Source organism: Apodemus sylvaticus, chromosome 2 (assembly GCF_947179515.1).
Source record: "Apodemus sylvaticus chromosome 2, mApoSyl1.1, whole genome shotgun sequence".
NCBI lineage: Eukaryota > Metazoa > Chordata > Mammalia > Rodentia > Muridae > Apodemus > Apodemus sylvaticus.
Window position 1 is genome coordinate 165,782,380 of NC_067473.1, and position 16,375 is coordinate 165,798,754.

At 40.1% G+C, this 16,375-nt stretch overlaps 1 protein-coding gene and 1 long non-coding RNA gene across 3 annotated transcripts; one reads left to right on the top strand and one right to left on the bottom strand.

Moving 5' to 3' along the window:
- Positions 1–1,115: 1,115 nt before the first annotated feature.
- Positions 1,116–9,323, bottom strand: LOC127679288 (uncharacterized). The gene is made up of 2 exons (XR_007976728.1): positions 9,189–9,323; positions 1,116–1,341 (listed from the first exon to the last, which is right to left on the bottom strand). It is a non-coding gene; the product is annotated as an uncharacterized LOC127679288 (long non-coding RNA).
- Positions 4,513–14,072, top strand: Clec1b (C-type lectin domain family 1 member B). 2 transcript variants are annotated; one of them, XM_052175004.1, is made up of 6 exons: positions 4,517–4,764; positions 7,561–7,656; positions 8,992–9,117; positions 9,261–9,412; positions 11,025–11,131; positions 12,253–14,072. In XM_052175004.1, exons 1-6 carry the CDS (start codon positions 4,701–4,703, stop codon positions 12,395–12,397), a joined length of 690 nt encoding a protein of 229 aa, XP_052030964.1. In that variant the 5' UTR covers positions 4,517–4,700; the 3' UTR covers positions 12,398–14,072. The 2 variants fall into 2 exon arrangements, with proteins under 2 accessions (XP_052030966.1, XP_052030964.1); XM_052175006.1 differs by lacking the exon at positions 7,561–7,656 and having other exon boundaries at positions 4,513–4,764.
- Positions 14,073–16,375: the final 2,303 nt, after the last annotated feature.

The window sequence follows — 16,375 nt, forward strand, 5'->3', positions numbered from 1 at the left end:
CACTTCGGATCTCAATTCAAGCTGGCATGAAGCACCATCCAAAATACGCTTGAGTGCAGACTTTTTACTGGACTATTCCATACTTACTCAACCTTTGGCATCTTTATCCAGATGTTTTCCTTGCCTGGTAACCACTCCCTGTTCCTTTCTATACTTTGTGATTTTTTTTTTTTGACCGTCTTTGGAATTTGTATCTGACACATTTGTCGATTAACATTTCACCTAGCATTTCTTCGGCACGGTCCAGGTAACCTTAATATGATGGTTGCAGGTCACCGTGTTTTCTTTTCCATGTCTCTTACATAATCGAGTGATCTATCTCAGTTGTTTCATAATTAGTGTAAATTCAGCAACTTTTAAATAAAACTCATTTCTTAAAAATACACATGTTTAAGGTTCCCGAAAATGAAGGAATGAATGTTAATTATGCTTTGTTTCCCCACACAGGAAATCCTGTCATTTTCCGAAGATAATCAACATTTCATGTGTGTGCACGCAAAGTTAAAAAAGCCAAAGGTGAACCTACAATTTTGTGCTAGAGGCTGAGAGGAAAGGGTTAGGGATCAGGGCTGGGGTGAGAGAAAGGGGGTTAAGCTCTGTGAGGGACAAGCGGAGGGGTGGGAGTGGGGTGGGGTGAAGGGCAAGAGGAGGAGCTGTGGGAGGGGCTGTGGGAGAGGCGGGAGTGGGGGGTAGGGCGAGAGGCAAGGGGAAGGGCTGGGGAAGGGGTGGGAGTGGGGGTGGGGCGAAGGGCAAGGGGAGTGGCAGGAGTGGGGATGGGATGAGGGGCGAGGGGAGGGGCTGGGTGAAGGGGTAAGGGGCGGGGCAAGGGAGGAGTAAGGGGAGGGACTGGGTGAGGAGCTGGGTGAGGAGCAAGAGGGGGCAAGGGAGGGGCGGAAGTGGGGGTGGGATGAAGAGTAGGCGTGGGGCTGAGGTGTGATGGTGGTGGTGGTAGTGTGAGGGGTAAGGGTGAGGGATGGGATGAGAGGTAGAGAGGAGGTGGGGGTGGGGATGGAGTGAGTGAGGGGTAGGGGTGGGGGCAGAGAGCAGGCGATGGTGGGGATGAAGAACTGGAACATACTGGTGAAAGGACATTGACTTTACAGTGGAAATACTGATCACCAGCTACAAAACGTTTTAATTTCATTTGGAGACAATGCAGCAGTGTCCACAGTGGCCAATGCCTCTCTTTCCCACACTCTCATGGTGCTTCTGTATCTTGATGAGTCCTGTCCACAAGGTCACTGGACTACCTTCCTTTCTTGTCCTTATCTCTCAGATCCCGGGATCTATTTCCCATTCTTCTTCCATAAATACAGATGATGCTTCTGGAAAACACTGAAACTTGAAAGACATTTAATGAGTTGCAAGAATTTGAAACCTGCAGAAATGCTGCTACTTTCTAATGTGACATAGAAAATCCTCAGTCTTAAAAAGCTTTCCAGATGTACAGTCATCTATTTAGTCAACAAATATTGACTGAGAACTGTATGTCTGTCAATCACTAGAACACATCATTCTGGGGATACACAACAACGATTTAAATATGTGATCAGGACGGGTAGCATGGTGGTTAAAGTGCTGGTCTGGTATTCACAAGACTCTAGGGTTGGATCCCCAACACTAAAACAAGGGAGAAGAAATTAAATGAAAACATACATAACTGTGTATGAACAAGGTACAAAAGTGTGAACTATTGTGTAGTAGGTTTGGGGACAACATTATCAATGTCAAAAATCAAGATTATCTAGTCAAATTTCAAGTCTATTTCCCCAACTTACAGTGCCACATTGACTCTATGAATGCTAAGCACCAATGTCAGTGCCTCATAGATAATCAGTATGTGATTGAAAAGAAATAAACATAATTTGTACAAGAGTGTTTCTTAAATTCTGAAAATAGGTTTTCATCAGGAAATAGTGAAGGAAGAATTTTGACTTTTGTTTTTGTTACCATTTTTTTTTAATGAAGAAAAGAGGAAATAGATATTTAAGTGGAAATAAGAAATGTCAATAGGGGATTCGTTTTGGATAAGAAATATCTAACCAGACTCTGAACTTTGTATCCCTGACCTCAAGCAATACTACAGAGCAATAGTGTTAAAAACTGCATGGTATTGGTACAGTGACAGGCAGGAGGATCAATGGAACAGGATTGAAGATCCAGAAATGAACCCACACACCTATGGCCACTTGATCCTCGACAAAGAGGCTGAAAACATCCAATGGAAAAAAGATAGCCTTTTCAACAAATGGTGCTGGTTCAACTGGAGGTCAGCATGCAGAAGAATGTGAATTGATGCATCCTTGTCTCCTTGTACTAAGCTCAAATCCAAATGGATCAAGGACCTCCACATAAAGCCAGACACTCTGAAGCTAATAGAAAAGAAACTGGTGAAGACCCTTGAGGACATCGGTACAGGGAGAAAGTTTCTGAACAGAACACCAATAGCGTATGCTCTAAGAGCAAGAATTGACAAATGGGACCTCATAAGGTTACAGAGTTTCTGTAAGGCAAAGGACACCATCAAGAGGACAGATCGGCAACCAACAAATTGGGAAAAGATCTTCACCAATCCTACATCAGATAGAGGGCTAATATCCAATATATATAAAGAACTCAAGAAGTTAGACTCCAGAAAACCGAACAACCCTATTAAAAAATGGGGTACAGAGTTAAACAAAGAATTCTCACCTGAAGAACTTCGGATGGCGGAGAAGCATCTTAAAAAATGCTCAACTTCATTAGTCATTAGGGAAATGCAAATCAAAACAACCCTGAGATTTCATCTTACACCAGTCAGAATGGCTAAGATTAAAAATTCAGGAGACAGCAGGTGTTGGAGAGGGTGCGGAGAAAGAGGAACACTCCTCCACTGCTGGTGGGGTTGCAAATTGGTACAACCACTCTGGAAATCAGTCTGGCGGTTCCTCCGAAAACTGGGCACCTCACTTCCAGAAGATCCTGCTATACCACTCCTGGGCATATACCCAGAGGATTCCCCACCATGTAATAAGGATACATGCTCTACTATGTTCATAGCAGCCCTATTTATAATTGCCAGATGCTGGAAAGAACCCAGGTATCCCTCAACAGAAGAGTGGATGCAAAAAATGTGGTATATCTACACAATGGAGTACTATTCAGCCATTAGAAACAATGAATTCATGAAATTCTTAGGCAAATGGATGGAGCTAGAGAACATCATACTAAGTGAGGTAACCCAGACTCAAAAGGTGAATCATGGTATGCACTCACTAATAAGTGGATATTAACCTAGAAAACTGGAATACCCAAAACATAATCCACACATCAAATGAGATACAAGAAGAAAGGAGGAGTGGCCCCTGGTTCTGGAAAGACTCAGTGAAACAGTATTCGGCAAAACCAGAACGGGGAACCGGGAAGGGGTGGGAGGGAGGACAGGGGAAGAGAAGGGGGCTTACGGGACTTTCGGGGAGTGGGGGGGGCTAGAAAAGGGGAAATCATTTGAAATGTAAATAAATTATATCGAATAAAAAAAAAAAGAAAGAAAGAAAAGCTTTGAAAGTCACCAGCCTTAGAGAAATTACCTGCAACAAAATTAAATGCTAAACTACTGATAAGACAGGCAGCATCCTCACCAATATTCCTGCAATAATATAATATTATTCATATAATATTAGAATAATAATATTCATGCTAGCTCTGAATGGCGCTCTTGTAACTGTTGTCACTGTAGACCAAGGTAATTATTTAAAACCCATTTCTATAGAGCTCAATGATGGAATACTTATTGCATTGTGATTAAAAGGAAACCAGCATCCCTCTTTCTGCAAACAGTTCTGTTGCTGCAAAACCACACTCACAATTAAAACGTGTCATTGAAATCTAGATTTTTTTTAATGCAAGAAATTCATTTCAAAGTGCAAATATTATCTAAGGAAAATATATTGTCACGAGTTTTGTATTTACTTGATTCTCTTTTCCTTCAGTGTCTAGGACTAAGCAGTCTGCCCTGAGCAGTTTTTTTTTTTTTTAAATAAAATGGCTTATATTGAATGAAAGATTTTAGGTCATAAAAAGGTGGGTTAGTGAGCAGGGGGAGGGGAGATGGGATAGGGGGTTTTTGGAGGGGAAATGTGGAAAGGGGATAACATTTGAAATGTAAATAAAGAAAATATCTAATAAAAAATGAGAGATACATTCTAATGTAAGATTGCAAGTGTCTAATTTCACACCAGATCTAATCAAATGATATTAGATTTGAAGACACAATATATTCTGTATGTCTACTGGTATTTTTATCCAGGAGTTTTTATAAGGAATCAGTTAGCTTAATTGATGTATTTTGAGCTTTCCTCGGGTTAAGATGAAGCGTGAACTTTGTCGCTTGACAGGATACTCCCACATGACGGAACATCCCTTCACTTGGAGTTGAAGATAAGAGAGCAGGAAATGAGCCCCGCATCTACTCTTTCACCACAAGTTATTATTATTTTTGTTTTTAGGTTCAAGTCCACGTATCTCTGAACATCCATGAAAGGGCTTCCTGGAAAACAAGACAAAGCCAAACAAAACCCAAGTGTTCTGATACACATGGCTCCACACCCCCGGGGAGAGAAGGAGCCCACGCTGGCAGGCACTGAAACTGTAAGAGTGGACACTGGGTGAGTTCTGCAGAAGTCACTGAGCTCTGAGTTCATCGCAGTTCACGGGGAGCCATGCAGGATGAAGATGGGTATATCACCTTAAACATCAAGCCCCGGAAACAAGCTCTCAGCTCAGGTAAGAAGGGTCACTAGGCAATATTTGGACATTAGGGAAATAGGTCACTCCTACTCTCTGTCTCTCTCCTACTGCTTAAATGTAGTATTTCCCTGAATGATATTCTTTCTCTGAAGCATGCACATGGGGCCTACAGAAGCTGCTGCAGACATAGTGAGAATACAAGGCAGTAAACGCAGAAGAGGGAATGTTGTACTAATGTTATTAGAATGCAATATTCGGGGCTTAGAAGCTGGTGGGACAAAGGGAAGGACAGCTTGCAACCTCAAATATCTCACAAAAGTCTTCACATTTTAAAGGAATACATTTGTAGCATGACTTACTTAGGAAAAAAAACGAGGTTCTTTTTTAATGATCTAGAGGGAAGTGTTTTATAATCTGAAGTCTTTCTTTTCTGTTTAAATGATATACAGTTATTGGGTGTTGCTCAATATGTAAACATTTCATAAGTAAACATATACACAACATAAAATGGTTTTTTTATCCTTTTAAAAACAACATTAAATTTCTAAACAGCGGAAGACACAGTTCTTCATTAGTTGCCTATGGAAGTAATTGTGGAGGAGAACAGGGATGGTGAGGGCCGTGTAGGAGGAATGACAGGTGGCTTTAGAAGTCATGGAATGTGGCCCACTGGTTAGCACAGCCACAATGGGTGTGGCGCAGGGAGGACCCCATGTCCTAAGGACTCCATGCTGTTAAGGAGGTCTCCTCACGTCCCTCTTAATCTAAGAACTGTATGAAAACTCACTGGCCAGCATCTCTGGCACTTACAAAATAATGCTTGCTCTCTTGCAGGCATTTCTGCTCCCTCAAATTAGTGATTCAATCACGAGCCTAGAAAAGAACTTAGAGGCATAGATTGTCAACAGTTACCACCACCCTTAGAAATCATTGGGAAAAATAACGTTGTTAGTGAAGCAAGGTTAAGATGTTTTTGCTACTGCTTCTGATGTAAGGAACCTTAGGGAACAATCTGAAGTTTAGAAAGGCACACTGTTATTAGCGAAGCAGGGACCCTTTATGGTCCGGGAACAAGAACAATGGCAGCCCTGGCTGACGTGACTCTCGCTGAGGCTGGACTGGTGATATTTTTTGTTTTTCAAGACAGGGTTTCTCTGTGTAGCCCTGGCTGTCCTGTAACTTACTTTGTAGACCAGGCTGGCCTCGAACTCAGAAATCCACCTGCCTCTGCCTCCTGAGTGCTGGGATTACAGGCGTGCGCCACCACCGCCCGGTGATAAGACAAATTCTTATATAAAAGTTTAGATTTGTGATTCTTTTAAGATTCTTATAAGATTACTTGTAAAGATAAATAATAAAATAATTAAATCTTATTTTTGTAAACGCAAATTGTTGCCTGATAGTGAGAGAAACTGGCTGAGAAAACTACCTTGCTTGCTTACACTTTGTTAATGTATAACAAGTTGCTAGGTTACAAATGTACGTGGGTTCTTGGGAATAATTTGTTTTCTTTACCTATTCTGTGCAATGTTATTTCTTGTAAAGGTATAGGAGAACACACTTTCTCCATAGTCATTCTCCTGAAGAAAGCTAGAGTATAATCCTGTTGTAATTTTATACTGCTTGAAAGATTTTGCTGGGATATATAAGCCATGGAAGAAAGAATAAAGTTGTTGGGACAATTGTTCCTTCCATCCATCAACTGTGTGTATGTATGAAGATGTGTAAAGTTTTGTGTAGAGATATGTTGGAACTTTGTTCCATCCATTAAATCTGTATGTATGTATATATGTAAAGCTTATGTGGGTGTGTGTTGGAGCTAGCTGCATCCACCAATTATGTGATATATTTATGTATCTGTACATATGAAATGCTTGGAGCCTGCTTGTTGAGGCTTTGCTCCACCCATTCTATGTGTGAATATGTATATGTCTGTCTGCCTGTCTGCGTGTATGTATAAATGTATATGTATGAAGTTACTGCACTCTGTCTTTTGCTTCATCTGCCCAGTGTGCATGTATGTATACATGTGTATATGATTTTTCTGTCTTTTCATTTCTTTCTCGCTGGCGCCAAGCATTAAAAGTGTTTAGACTTTTGCTGGCCATAGGGAGGACCAACCGCTTTTCTCTGTTCCCTCAGAGAGAAGTCTACTGACTGATTTCTCTCATCACTGGCTGCCTTAGGTAGAAGACTCTGTCAATATCTGAACTGATTCCCATCAGCAGCTTTAAGCACCGACCCCCATCAGCTGCCTGCCTCAGTTTACTCAGCCCGTAGAAGCCAACGCTACGAATTGACACAGGGATGCAAAAACAAAAACAAAATAAAAACCCAAACCCAAACAACAGCAAAAACAAAAACAACAACAACAAAACCAAATACATGTGGCCCTGGCAGACAGTTATCCTAAGAATCGACAGAGTAGGAGTGGAAAAGAGAGACGGACGGTGATGTAAGTCAGGTCATTCTCGTCGTCGATGGTCACTAATGGAGTGCAGGTGAGATCAGAGTAGGCTCTTTCCTTCCACCCTCTATTCTAGGACTCACACCCGGGTTGTCAGGCTTAAGATGCTAACCCATATTACTAGCCCAAGTTTTGTTGGACTTTGAGACAGGATCTCATATAGCCTAGACCGGCACTGAACGGCATTTGCTACGTAGCTAAGGCTGGCTTTGAACCCTCGATCCTCCTGCCTCCATGTGCCAAGGATGGGTAACTTTGCTCTCTCACACATAGCTTGCCATGCTGTTTATGATATACTCAGACATCCTGAGAAGCCCAGCATAGCCTGACAGTCTTCCGTTTGCATCTTTTCTGCGCTCCCACAGCTGAACCTGCCTCTTCTTGGTGGCGTGTGACGGCTTTAATTCTGTTGATTTCATCCGTGGGGCTGGTGGCTGGACTCGTGGCTCTGGGGATCATGTGTAAGTACTGGCTCCTTGCCAGGGTTTTGATCTGAGGAAAGCAATAGCCACGGGTTCCTGATGTATTATACTAAGCTTCCTAACTGTCTTTGCGCCTCTCTTTGTCATCCGCTCTGATTGTCCTGAATCCTGCTGCGGATAGAACCTCATCGGAGGAAAACTCGGAAGTGAGAGGACTCTCCTCCCCGCCCCATTCGAATCACTTTTAATTTTTTTCCTTAGTTAAAATTACTTTCCGAATGTATCGCTAGAATTTAAGCTCCTCCTCACTATGGGTCTAAGATATCGTTCTATCTCCCTCCCTGCCTTGATTAATCTGAGGCCTGAGCAATCTAGAACTTTCCTAATTTCAAAAATAAAGCCTGTGTCGTCCTATATGAAATAGTGCTTGTTCTAGTCTCTACATAAAATCTACTCCATCTTATTTTATTTATTGACACATCCGTTTTCTGTTCATGACTATCTAAATTATAAGACTTTATAAGGTCATGTCATAATCCAAGTGTTGCTAATTTGTTCACTTTCCTGTTTTTAACATGTTTTAGAATCTGTTACTCCTTATATTGTTTGCATGGATATAATAGCATTTTAGACATTGTAAAATATAATATGCATTATTTTTTCATATTTTAGTCAGTATATTATTATTCTTAATTTAAAATGCTTCAAAAAGAACTTGCAAATTAGAAACCATGCAGCAAAATTAACCAGACTGAAAAGTCTATGTAGCTCCCTGAATTTCTACCCAAGTGGTTTTCAGCCTTCCTAATGCTATGACCCTTTAACACATTCTTCTTGTTATGGTAATCCCCAACCATAAAATTGTGTTCATTGCTACTTCCTAACTGTAATTTTGCTACTTTCATGAATGATAATGTAAATATTTGATATGAAGGATATCTGATATGCAGCCCCTGTGAAAGGGATGTTTGACCCAATGGTTCACAACCTATAGGTTAAGAACAGCTGTTCTATACAGTTAGAACAGCCATCTGAACAGACATTTTTAGATGGATTAATTCAGTATTATATGTAGAACAGAACACAAAACCCAAGTCTTCTCATCTCTATAAAGCCTGCTTAGAAACCTGTCCAGGAAATATCGGAACAGCTGTCTTAGTCACGTGTTTTCACCTTGGGACTCTCACAGCCAGTCGATTCACACACTCTACACAGCCCTTTTTATTTCCCCTTTCAGTGTTCATCGGGTTTTGTGTATGTGGTGAACTCTTTAGCTACAGGCAGGTTTATAGAAATGAAAGTTCACTCAAGAATCCTGCCATCATATTTCTGACCTTGAGACCTGGATGTAATTTATCTCATTTCTGCATCTAGCGGTCACACAGCAAAAGTATCTACTGGCTGAAAAAGAAAATCTCTCAGCTACTCTGCAGCAATTGGCCAAGAAATTCTGCCAAGAGTTGATTAGACATTCAGAAATTAAGACAAAGAGCACTTTTGGTAAGTCTGGCTTAGAAACCTCATTTCTCCAAGAGATGCACTTCTGTCATGGTAACTGGAGGGAGGCTTACCTGAGCAAGAACGCTGCTGGTGGGAAAAGCTCTGGTTACATTTTGTTACCCCATACTCTGTCTCGCCTTCAGAGCACAAGTGCAGCCCCTGTGCCACGAAGTGGAGATACCATGGAGACAGTTGCTACGGGTTCTTCAGGCGTAACCTAACATGGGAAGAGAGCAAGCAGTATTGCACTGAGCAGAATGCCACACTTGTGAAGATCACCAGCCAGAGCACTCTGGTAATGACGGTCCCATGTCAAGCATTTGGGGACGCTAAGGGGAAAGATTGCACAGGAAACACTGGATTGCTTTATTTTTCCCCATGTGTTTCTTAATGGTTTGCACCGTGTGCTCCTCTGAAAAGTTTAGGAAGCTTGGTAAGAACTGAAGAGATTATTCAATCCAGGCCTATGACAGAGCATCGCTAAAGTGTTTCAATAATATTGGATTGCTGTGGACCTTCCTAATAGTGAAAGTGGACACTAGGTCAGACAGGATGAGTCTGCTCAGGATGCTCCCATCACACTTATTCCAGTTTGCCCCATGCTGTAAGCCCAGGCTCACAGAGTTTAAAAATTAAATTAATCAAATAAATTGCCTCAGTCCAAATGGGAGTGCCCTAGCACGTCAACTCTGTTATGAAGAGATAAACTGGAGATGAGGAGCATGCCCTGCCTCCCATTAGTCTAGGCGACACTGCATGAAAATCTGTAATACAATGAAGATGTCATTTTTTAGAAGAGATTAAAGTTAAGAATTAATATCTTTTTGAGAAGACATTAAAGTTAAATATCAGTTGGATCTTTCTATCAAATCCCAAAGAGAGGCAACTTGGGCAATGTACATACATGTCTGTATGGATATGTCTTAAAGAAATGATCAGCAACTGATGGGCTAGTGGAAAGGTGGTGGGTGGCTCACATTTTAGGGAAGCAAGAGTCACACAGTACCTCTGGTGGCATGATATTCTGAGTGTCACAGTCTGTCCACTAGCTCAAACCAATGGTTGTCATTGCTTTCCAAAAGTAGATTCTTCCCTGCTATTCTGGGATGCATATAGGCATAATGAGCATGTGACTTCCCCTTGCTTTTCTTTCTAAGAGACTGTCCATTCACCTAATAGTCAATCTATCTGCACCAGAAGCACGCCAGGACCTGAATATATGTACTCTATAAAACTGAAATTCCCTAACTTAAACAAACAAACAAAAACAGTAAATTATAACTAGGCAGGAAAAGATAAATCAGTTTCTGTAGTTATAGATGAGGCTAGGTTCACGTGTTTGAGGCCATTCTAGGTCACACAGTGAGAATCTATCTAAAAGTTGAAAGCATAGGAAAATGTAAATCAGGAACGGCAGATGCATGCTATTTGCTATTTCTTCTGAGAAAGACATCTTTAGTTCTCTTTATCCATCCAACTGAAACAAATTAACAATCAATACACTCCAAGAACTTAATCTCAGGAATAGGAAAGTTCACCAACAACATAATTCTTGCCATCTGTAGTGGATACATTTCCACCTCCCTCCCCCCACTTGAATCATATTTAGAAGTCTTCTGAGGACTCAAATCTTCAATATTTAGGGAATATAAACATACATTATAAATACCCTAGGAAGACTAACATATTACCTGTTTAATACAATTTCTCAAGTGCTCCATACATGTTTTAATATCTCAAACAACTCAAATTAGCAAAATCCTAGACATGAGACACGATCCATTATACCAACACAGATGCATAATTCTAGTTGTTTGCCAAAGGCTTTATCACGAAATTGTGTTCTGTCATTGTACAGTGCTCTGGAGGGACTTACCTACCATGTTATGGATTTATACTTGCAACAGGAATACATTGCAGACAGGATTACTTCGATCCGTTGGATTGGATTATCACGCCAGAACTCCAGGAAAAACTGGATGTGGGAAGATAACTCAGTTCTTCACAAGAATGTGTAAGTCCGTGGAAGTTCAGCTTGAAGGCATTATTTAAAGCTTTGACTCCCAGAGTTTCCTGTTGAACACAGTTGCCTGAAAGTAGAGATGCCTCTACCCTACTGTGGCTTGTAGCTGCTGGTCACGTGTACCCTACTCCTAACCAGAGAGCCCTGATGGGCAGTTTTACTTTCTCCCCCTTCTCCTCCTCTTATGTAAGCAGTGATTTCATTCATTTTTATAACTTTCCCATTCATTGTTATTACTAATCTTTCTCTCTTCTCTCTCTCTCTCTCTCTCTCTCTCTCTCTCTCTCTCTCTCTCTCTCTCCTCTTTCTACATTCTCGTGTGTGTGTGTGTGTGTGTGTGTGTGTGTGTGTGTGTAACTTGATCTTATTCTTTTGTGTTTTGAGAATAAACTATCCCCGTAGGCTCCTTTTGGCACACACCTGCTCTCGCTTCTCGTCACTGTTTTATTTCTTCACAGTTACTACTTTCTGCCACTTTCTTGTCTGCTTATCTGTGAATGTCTTACCAATTTTTCCTCCTTGGAATTTGATTTTAAAACAGAATAGACCTCAGTCATTTGATAGCCGAGGAGATTTATCATATTTCCTTGTCTGTCATTGTAAACAGTGATTCAGAGAATAGATACAGGCTTGTGGACAATTACCATCCAATAGTCTAGTGTAAATCTATTACCTGGAGCCAGCTCTGTAGGATTTAGCCACCTTACATTTCCTTGAGATTTTCCCTGTGCTGTGCCTCTAGCTTGTGACTCTATAAGAACTTCCCATTTCCTCTCTGATTATTTTAAACTTACTTTATACTTCCAATACTCGCCCAAGGTGAATTGTAGATAAAGATCAGCTTGGCATGTCAGATTATGAAGTGCCTCTTCCTCTGGACCCCCAGGTACTTAGCATTGACTTTCTCCTTGACTTACACTGTATTAGATTGTCACTGGGATTTTTATGTGTTGTACTGTATACTCAGAAGCTGACGGAGTGTCTCAAAGATGAGGATGCTGTTTCTTTACCCCAAACTTCTAGTTTGGTCAACAAAACATGCATGTCCTTTGCTTCCTTATCTGTTTGTATTTCTAAAAATCCTGCAATCTGCCATTTTTTTTTATTTGTAGTATTGATCTTTCTGGGAATACAGAAGAAAACATGAATTGTGCTTATCTTCATAATGGAAAAATCCATTCAGCTTCCTGTAAAGAGAGACATTACTTAATATGCGAGAGAAATGCTGGCATGACAAGAGTGGATGAACTGCTTTGATGCAGAAGGATGGGCAGGATGTCAGATAAGTGCTTGATCATTCAATAAAAGATCTAGACAAAAGAATTCCACATCTACAAAACCGCTTATTTCATTTTTTATTTATATCATTGTTATATCACAAGACTGATCCTTGTTTTGTATATTAAAAACCATCATGAAAGCAGATATCTAGATTTTGCAATATCTTTATTTGTATTATACAGTCCCAATTTTCTTAGTATGTTGTAATCCATTATAGCTTCAAATATACACATATAAACTTAAAATTAAATTGGGGCACAAGTGAGTTATCTAAGTTATCATTGTTATCTAAAATATCTAAGTTATGAAAGACACCATAGGATAGCAGAAATAATACAGATTGGAATCTATATTAAAGTTTAAATGCTATGACCCCTTAACTGAAAGGCAACCATGAAACAATTCTGTCTGTCTGTCTGTCTATCTATCTATCTATCTATCTATCTATCTACCTATCTTTATATCTACTTTTGAGAGAAGAGCCCTATCTGTCCTGGAACTCACTATGTAGACAAGGCATTTTCTTCTGTTTCCCAAATGCTGGGATTAAAATCATGTGCCTGGCTAATGAGACAGTTTTCTACTTTGTTTAATTTCCATTTTCTCATACTTAAAATGATTTGAGACTGGAGGATAAAGGAAGTGTATGTTTATTCATATATACATATGAACATGAAAATACTAAATAAATATTAAATATAAGAATAAATATGAAAATACATGAAATATATCCTATAATTATATGAAAATACTAAAATAAAATAGGATGATGATATTGCCTATTTTATATACTTCAGCAAAAATAAACTTATGAGTTTTATGATATCTCTAAAATTACCATACAATTTAAATTTTTTTGCATAAACATATGCTTACAAGAAACATGTGAGTACTAACTGTAGCAGAAATGCCATGGAAACAATCCCCGAATTCCTTGTTCATCATCTGTGACCGCACCAAGCTGGTCCCTGACTCGTGAGAAACTGTGTGCTTTTCATCCGGACTGGCCCCAGTTCACTCTCTTCACATTCAACAGTGGTCACCCTCCATACAACACAAGGAAACTGGACTGGAAAGAGACCTCACAGGAATGGCAAAACCATAAAATATTTCTTGACGAAGGAGAGTGTCCAGAAGGCAGAAGGAGAAGCAGAATTGTTTTTTATCTGGTTCTTTTCCTGACAGTTCTATGTTTGGTGTTTGCTGAATAACCAAGAAGTTATTTATAGGGCCTGTGGAAAGGCACCTCTAACAGGATAAGAGGCAAAAGTCACACTTTCTCCCCAAGCCATACTCCACAACTTCCTTTGTTTAGCTAGTGATAAGGCAGGGTCATGAATACAGTCAGCTGAGGACTTTGTGGAAACTGGACATGCTCAAGCATGAAGAGAGATGGAACCCAGAAGGCTGAGGAGATATGAAAATCTGTGTTTTTAATACACACTCCCTGTGACCCTGTTGTAAACAGTCCACTCTTAAGATCTTTCAATAAACATTGATTTAGCACTTACTCCCTATGTGGTTTGGGGCAAATGGCTTAGTCTCTAACACTGCAGTGAGCTGGTTACTCTATCCAGAAGAGAACTGTGATGATCTTTGATGTGATTATATGAAATATTTGTTCAGGGTATCAATGGTGTGATACTAAAATGGTTAGTTTTCCAGCTCTAAACATGGATGTGCAAATTTGTACTTTGGTTTATTTTGGACTGTCCATAAGGGAATGAAGTTCTGCGCTACAGACGAACAATTGAATTTATTTGGATTTTGTATTTTAAATAACAAGTTATTGGCCTTGCAAGATGGGAAATCTTGGCTTCCCCCCCCCCCATACCCCTTTGGAGATGTGGATTCAAGGCTGAACTTCTTGTATGAAACTGTCTATTTGTACAAAACTGCTGGGGACTAATAATACAGAAACTATCCAAACCTCAACCCTATGTCTGGACGTTAGTATTTTTCAACTCTTCAGCATATTTATATATTACTACAACACACAGCTTTAGAGGAAACATATTTAATGCCCAGTTAAACAAACACACGTGAGACCAACCTATACCTACAACAACCAAACTGTGCCTATAAAGTCTCTTTTTTCCCTTGTACTCATGCCTGAAGCATATAGTGAAATTAAAGCAATCCAGATTATATGATCAGATAGCTCCATTTCAAACACTCATGAAATAAGCTAAACAGACTTCTCTGTGCCCTGAGTCAGAACGAACTTACCCTCCTGCTTCACAGAACTATAGTAAGGAGGTTATTCCTGTGATCTGGCTTCAAAACAATTGTTAAGAACTCAATGAATAATGAACAGTAAATATTTAAAAAGGCCAAGAGCAGAACACTGCATATAGCAAGTGGAACTTTTGTTGGGAGAAACCAATGGCTCCCTGGTAGAAATTTTCCAGAGAGTGAATTGTTCTGGGAAAACACTGGATCTATTCGAGCTTTGGTTTCAGTGCTGACAAAATGAGAAGAGAAACTGGAAAATGAAGTAGCAGCTGATGAAGTCTGGCTCCTGAGGTTTAGTTACAATATTATTTGGTGGTGTGGCTTCTTCCTCTTTTCCCCTCCTGGTAGAGCTTAGCATATGTAGAGGGTTATCTGGAGTTCAGTGACTCTGTTTTCAGGCCAGGAACACCCAGGAAATGTTGGCAGAATGTGCTGGTCATTTTTTCATTTGTCCCTAATGATTCCACTGGTTACTCCTTGTGTCTCAGGAAACTAATCACAAATGAATACATTTTCTGGACAAACTTGGCCTCTGAGACACGTGGGGTATGGTCAGAAGTATAATTCAGATCTTCTATGTGCCTTGGTTTGATAAAACTTGATGTTCTGTATCCAAGCCCTTCGCTCTAGTGAATCAAACCATCAAGTCCTAGTGAACATTCTCCTTCCTGCTTTAGGCCATAGGGTGACATCATCAGCCCTGTAGTACATATGTCATAACCGTCTTCCTTTCCTATCAACCTTTTCCAAAACTGTAGTTCTATTAGTGAACCCTTACATTACCTCTTGAGTGTGCCATTTGTGATGAAGAATGATTGATCCAGTAAGACTCTAAGAAAATAAAAGAACATGCAGTTTTGCAAGTTGTATTGACTATACACTATTGAGAAATGATCTTAACATCTTGGATCTTAACATCTTGGATGTTAAGGACGTATCTTGGACGTAAGGATAAGTGGTCTAGAGATAAATGATGTCTACGAGATGAAATTTCTCAGTACCAATGCTGTAGTTACAGGATGTGATGAAAATGGTCACCCATCCATTAAATAATTGATTCCTCCTCCAAAAGCAAAGTTTCCTTGGGATGATGATTCCTTGGTAAACCCAGCCTTCATGTCCAGTATGGAAATGCAATGGATAGAGATGGCTGTGATTCCCAGCACTCCCAGATTATAGCTTTCAACAAGCGAGTGTGAGTTCTTCACCTTCTCTCTCCCTTTTCCATCATGGCTCCAATATTCCAGAAGATGAAAGAAACCCCCGCCCCTTTTGGGAGAAAGCTCTTCACTAACTAGTATCTCTGGGAACAAGCTATGACGGAGAGCTAAATGTTGCCAGCGTTGACAGGTAATTTGAAGTTTACTTATATTAACAGTCAGTATTACCCTAAATCAACAGACTGACTGGAAATGAATTTAGGAATGGAATCTCTCCAAAGCTTTCTTGTTTGGAAAACCAAAAGTTATGTACAAGTTGGTTTGCCTAGATTTTAATGGCCTTCATCTTTATTTACCACATCATCTTTGTGCTTCACATCTTACACCAAACTGAAGTTCATATGGTGCAACTCATCTTCAGCATCTGCTACCCTGTGGAAATCAGAGCAACAGTATAACTTGAGTGTAGCTATTTTGAGTTCAGTAATTCTCATTTCTTCATTTATGAAATTATGTTTCAGTTTAAGCTTCAAAAGTTCCACTTTCTGGATGATGATGT

Coding starts and splice junctions, on each gene's coding strand:
- Clec1b (XM_052175004.1), top strand. CDS start 4,701: ATGCAGGATGAAGATGGGTATATCACCTTAAACATCAAGCCCCGGAAA. Junction 7,657..8,991: donor CGTGGCTCTGGGGATCATGT/GTAAGTACTGGC, acceptor TTCTGCATCTAG/CGGTCACACAGCAAAAGTAT. Junction 9,413..11,024: donor TCACCAGCCAGAGCACTCTG/GTAATGACGGTC, acceptor TACTTGCAACAG/GAATACATTGCAGACAGGAT.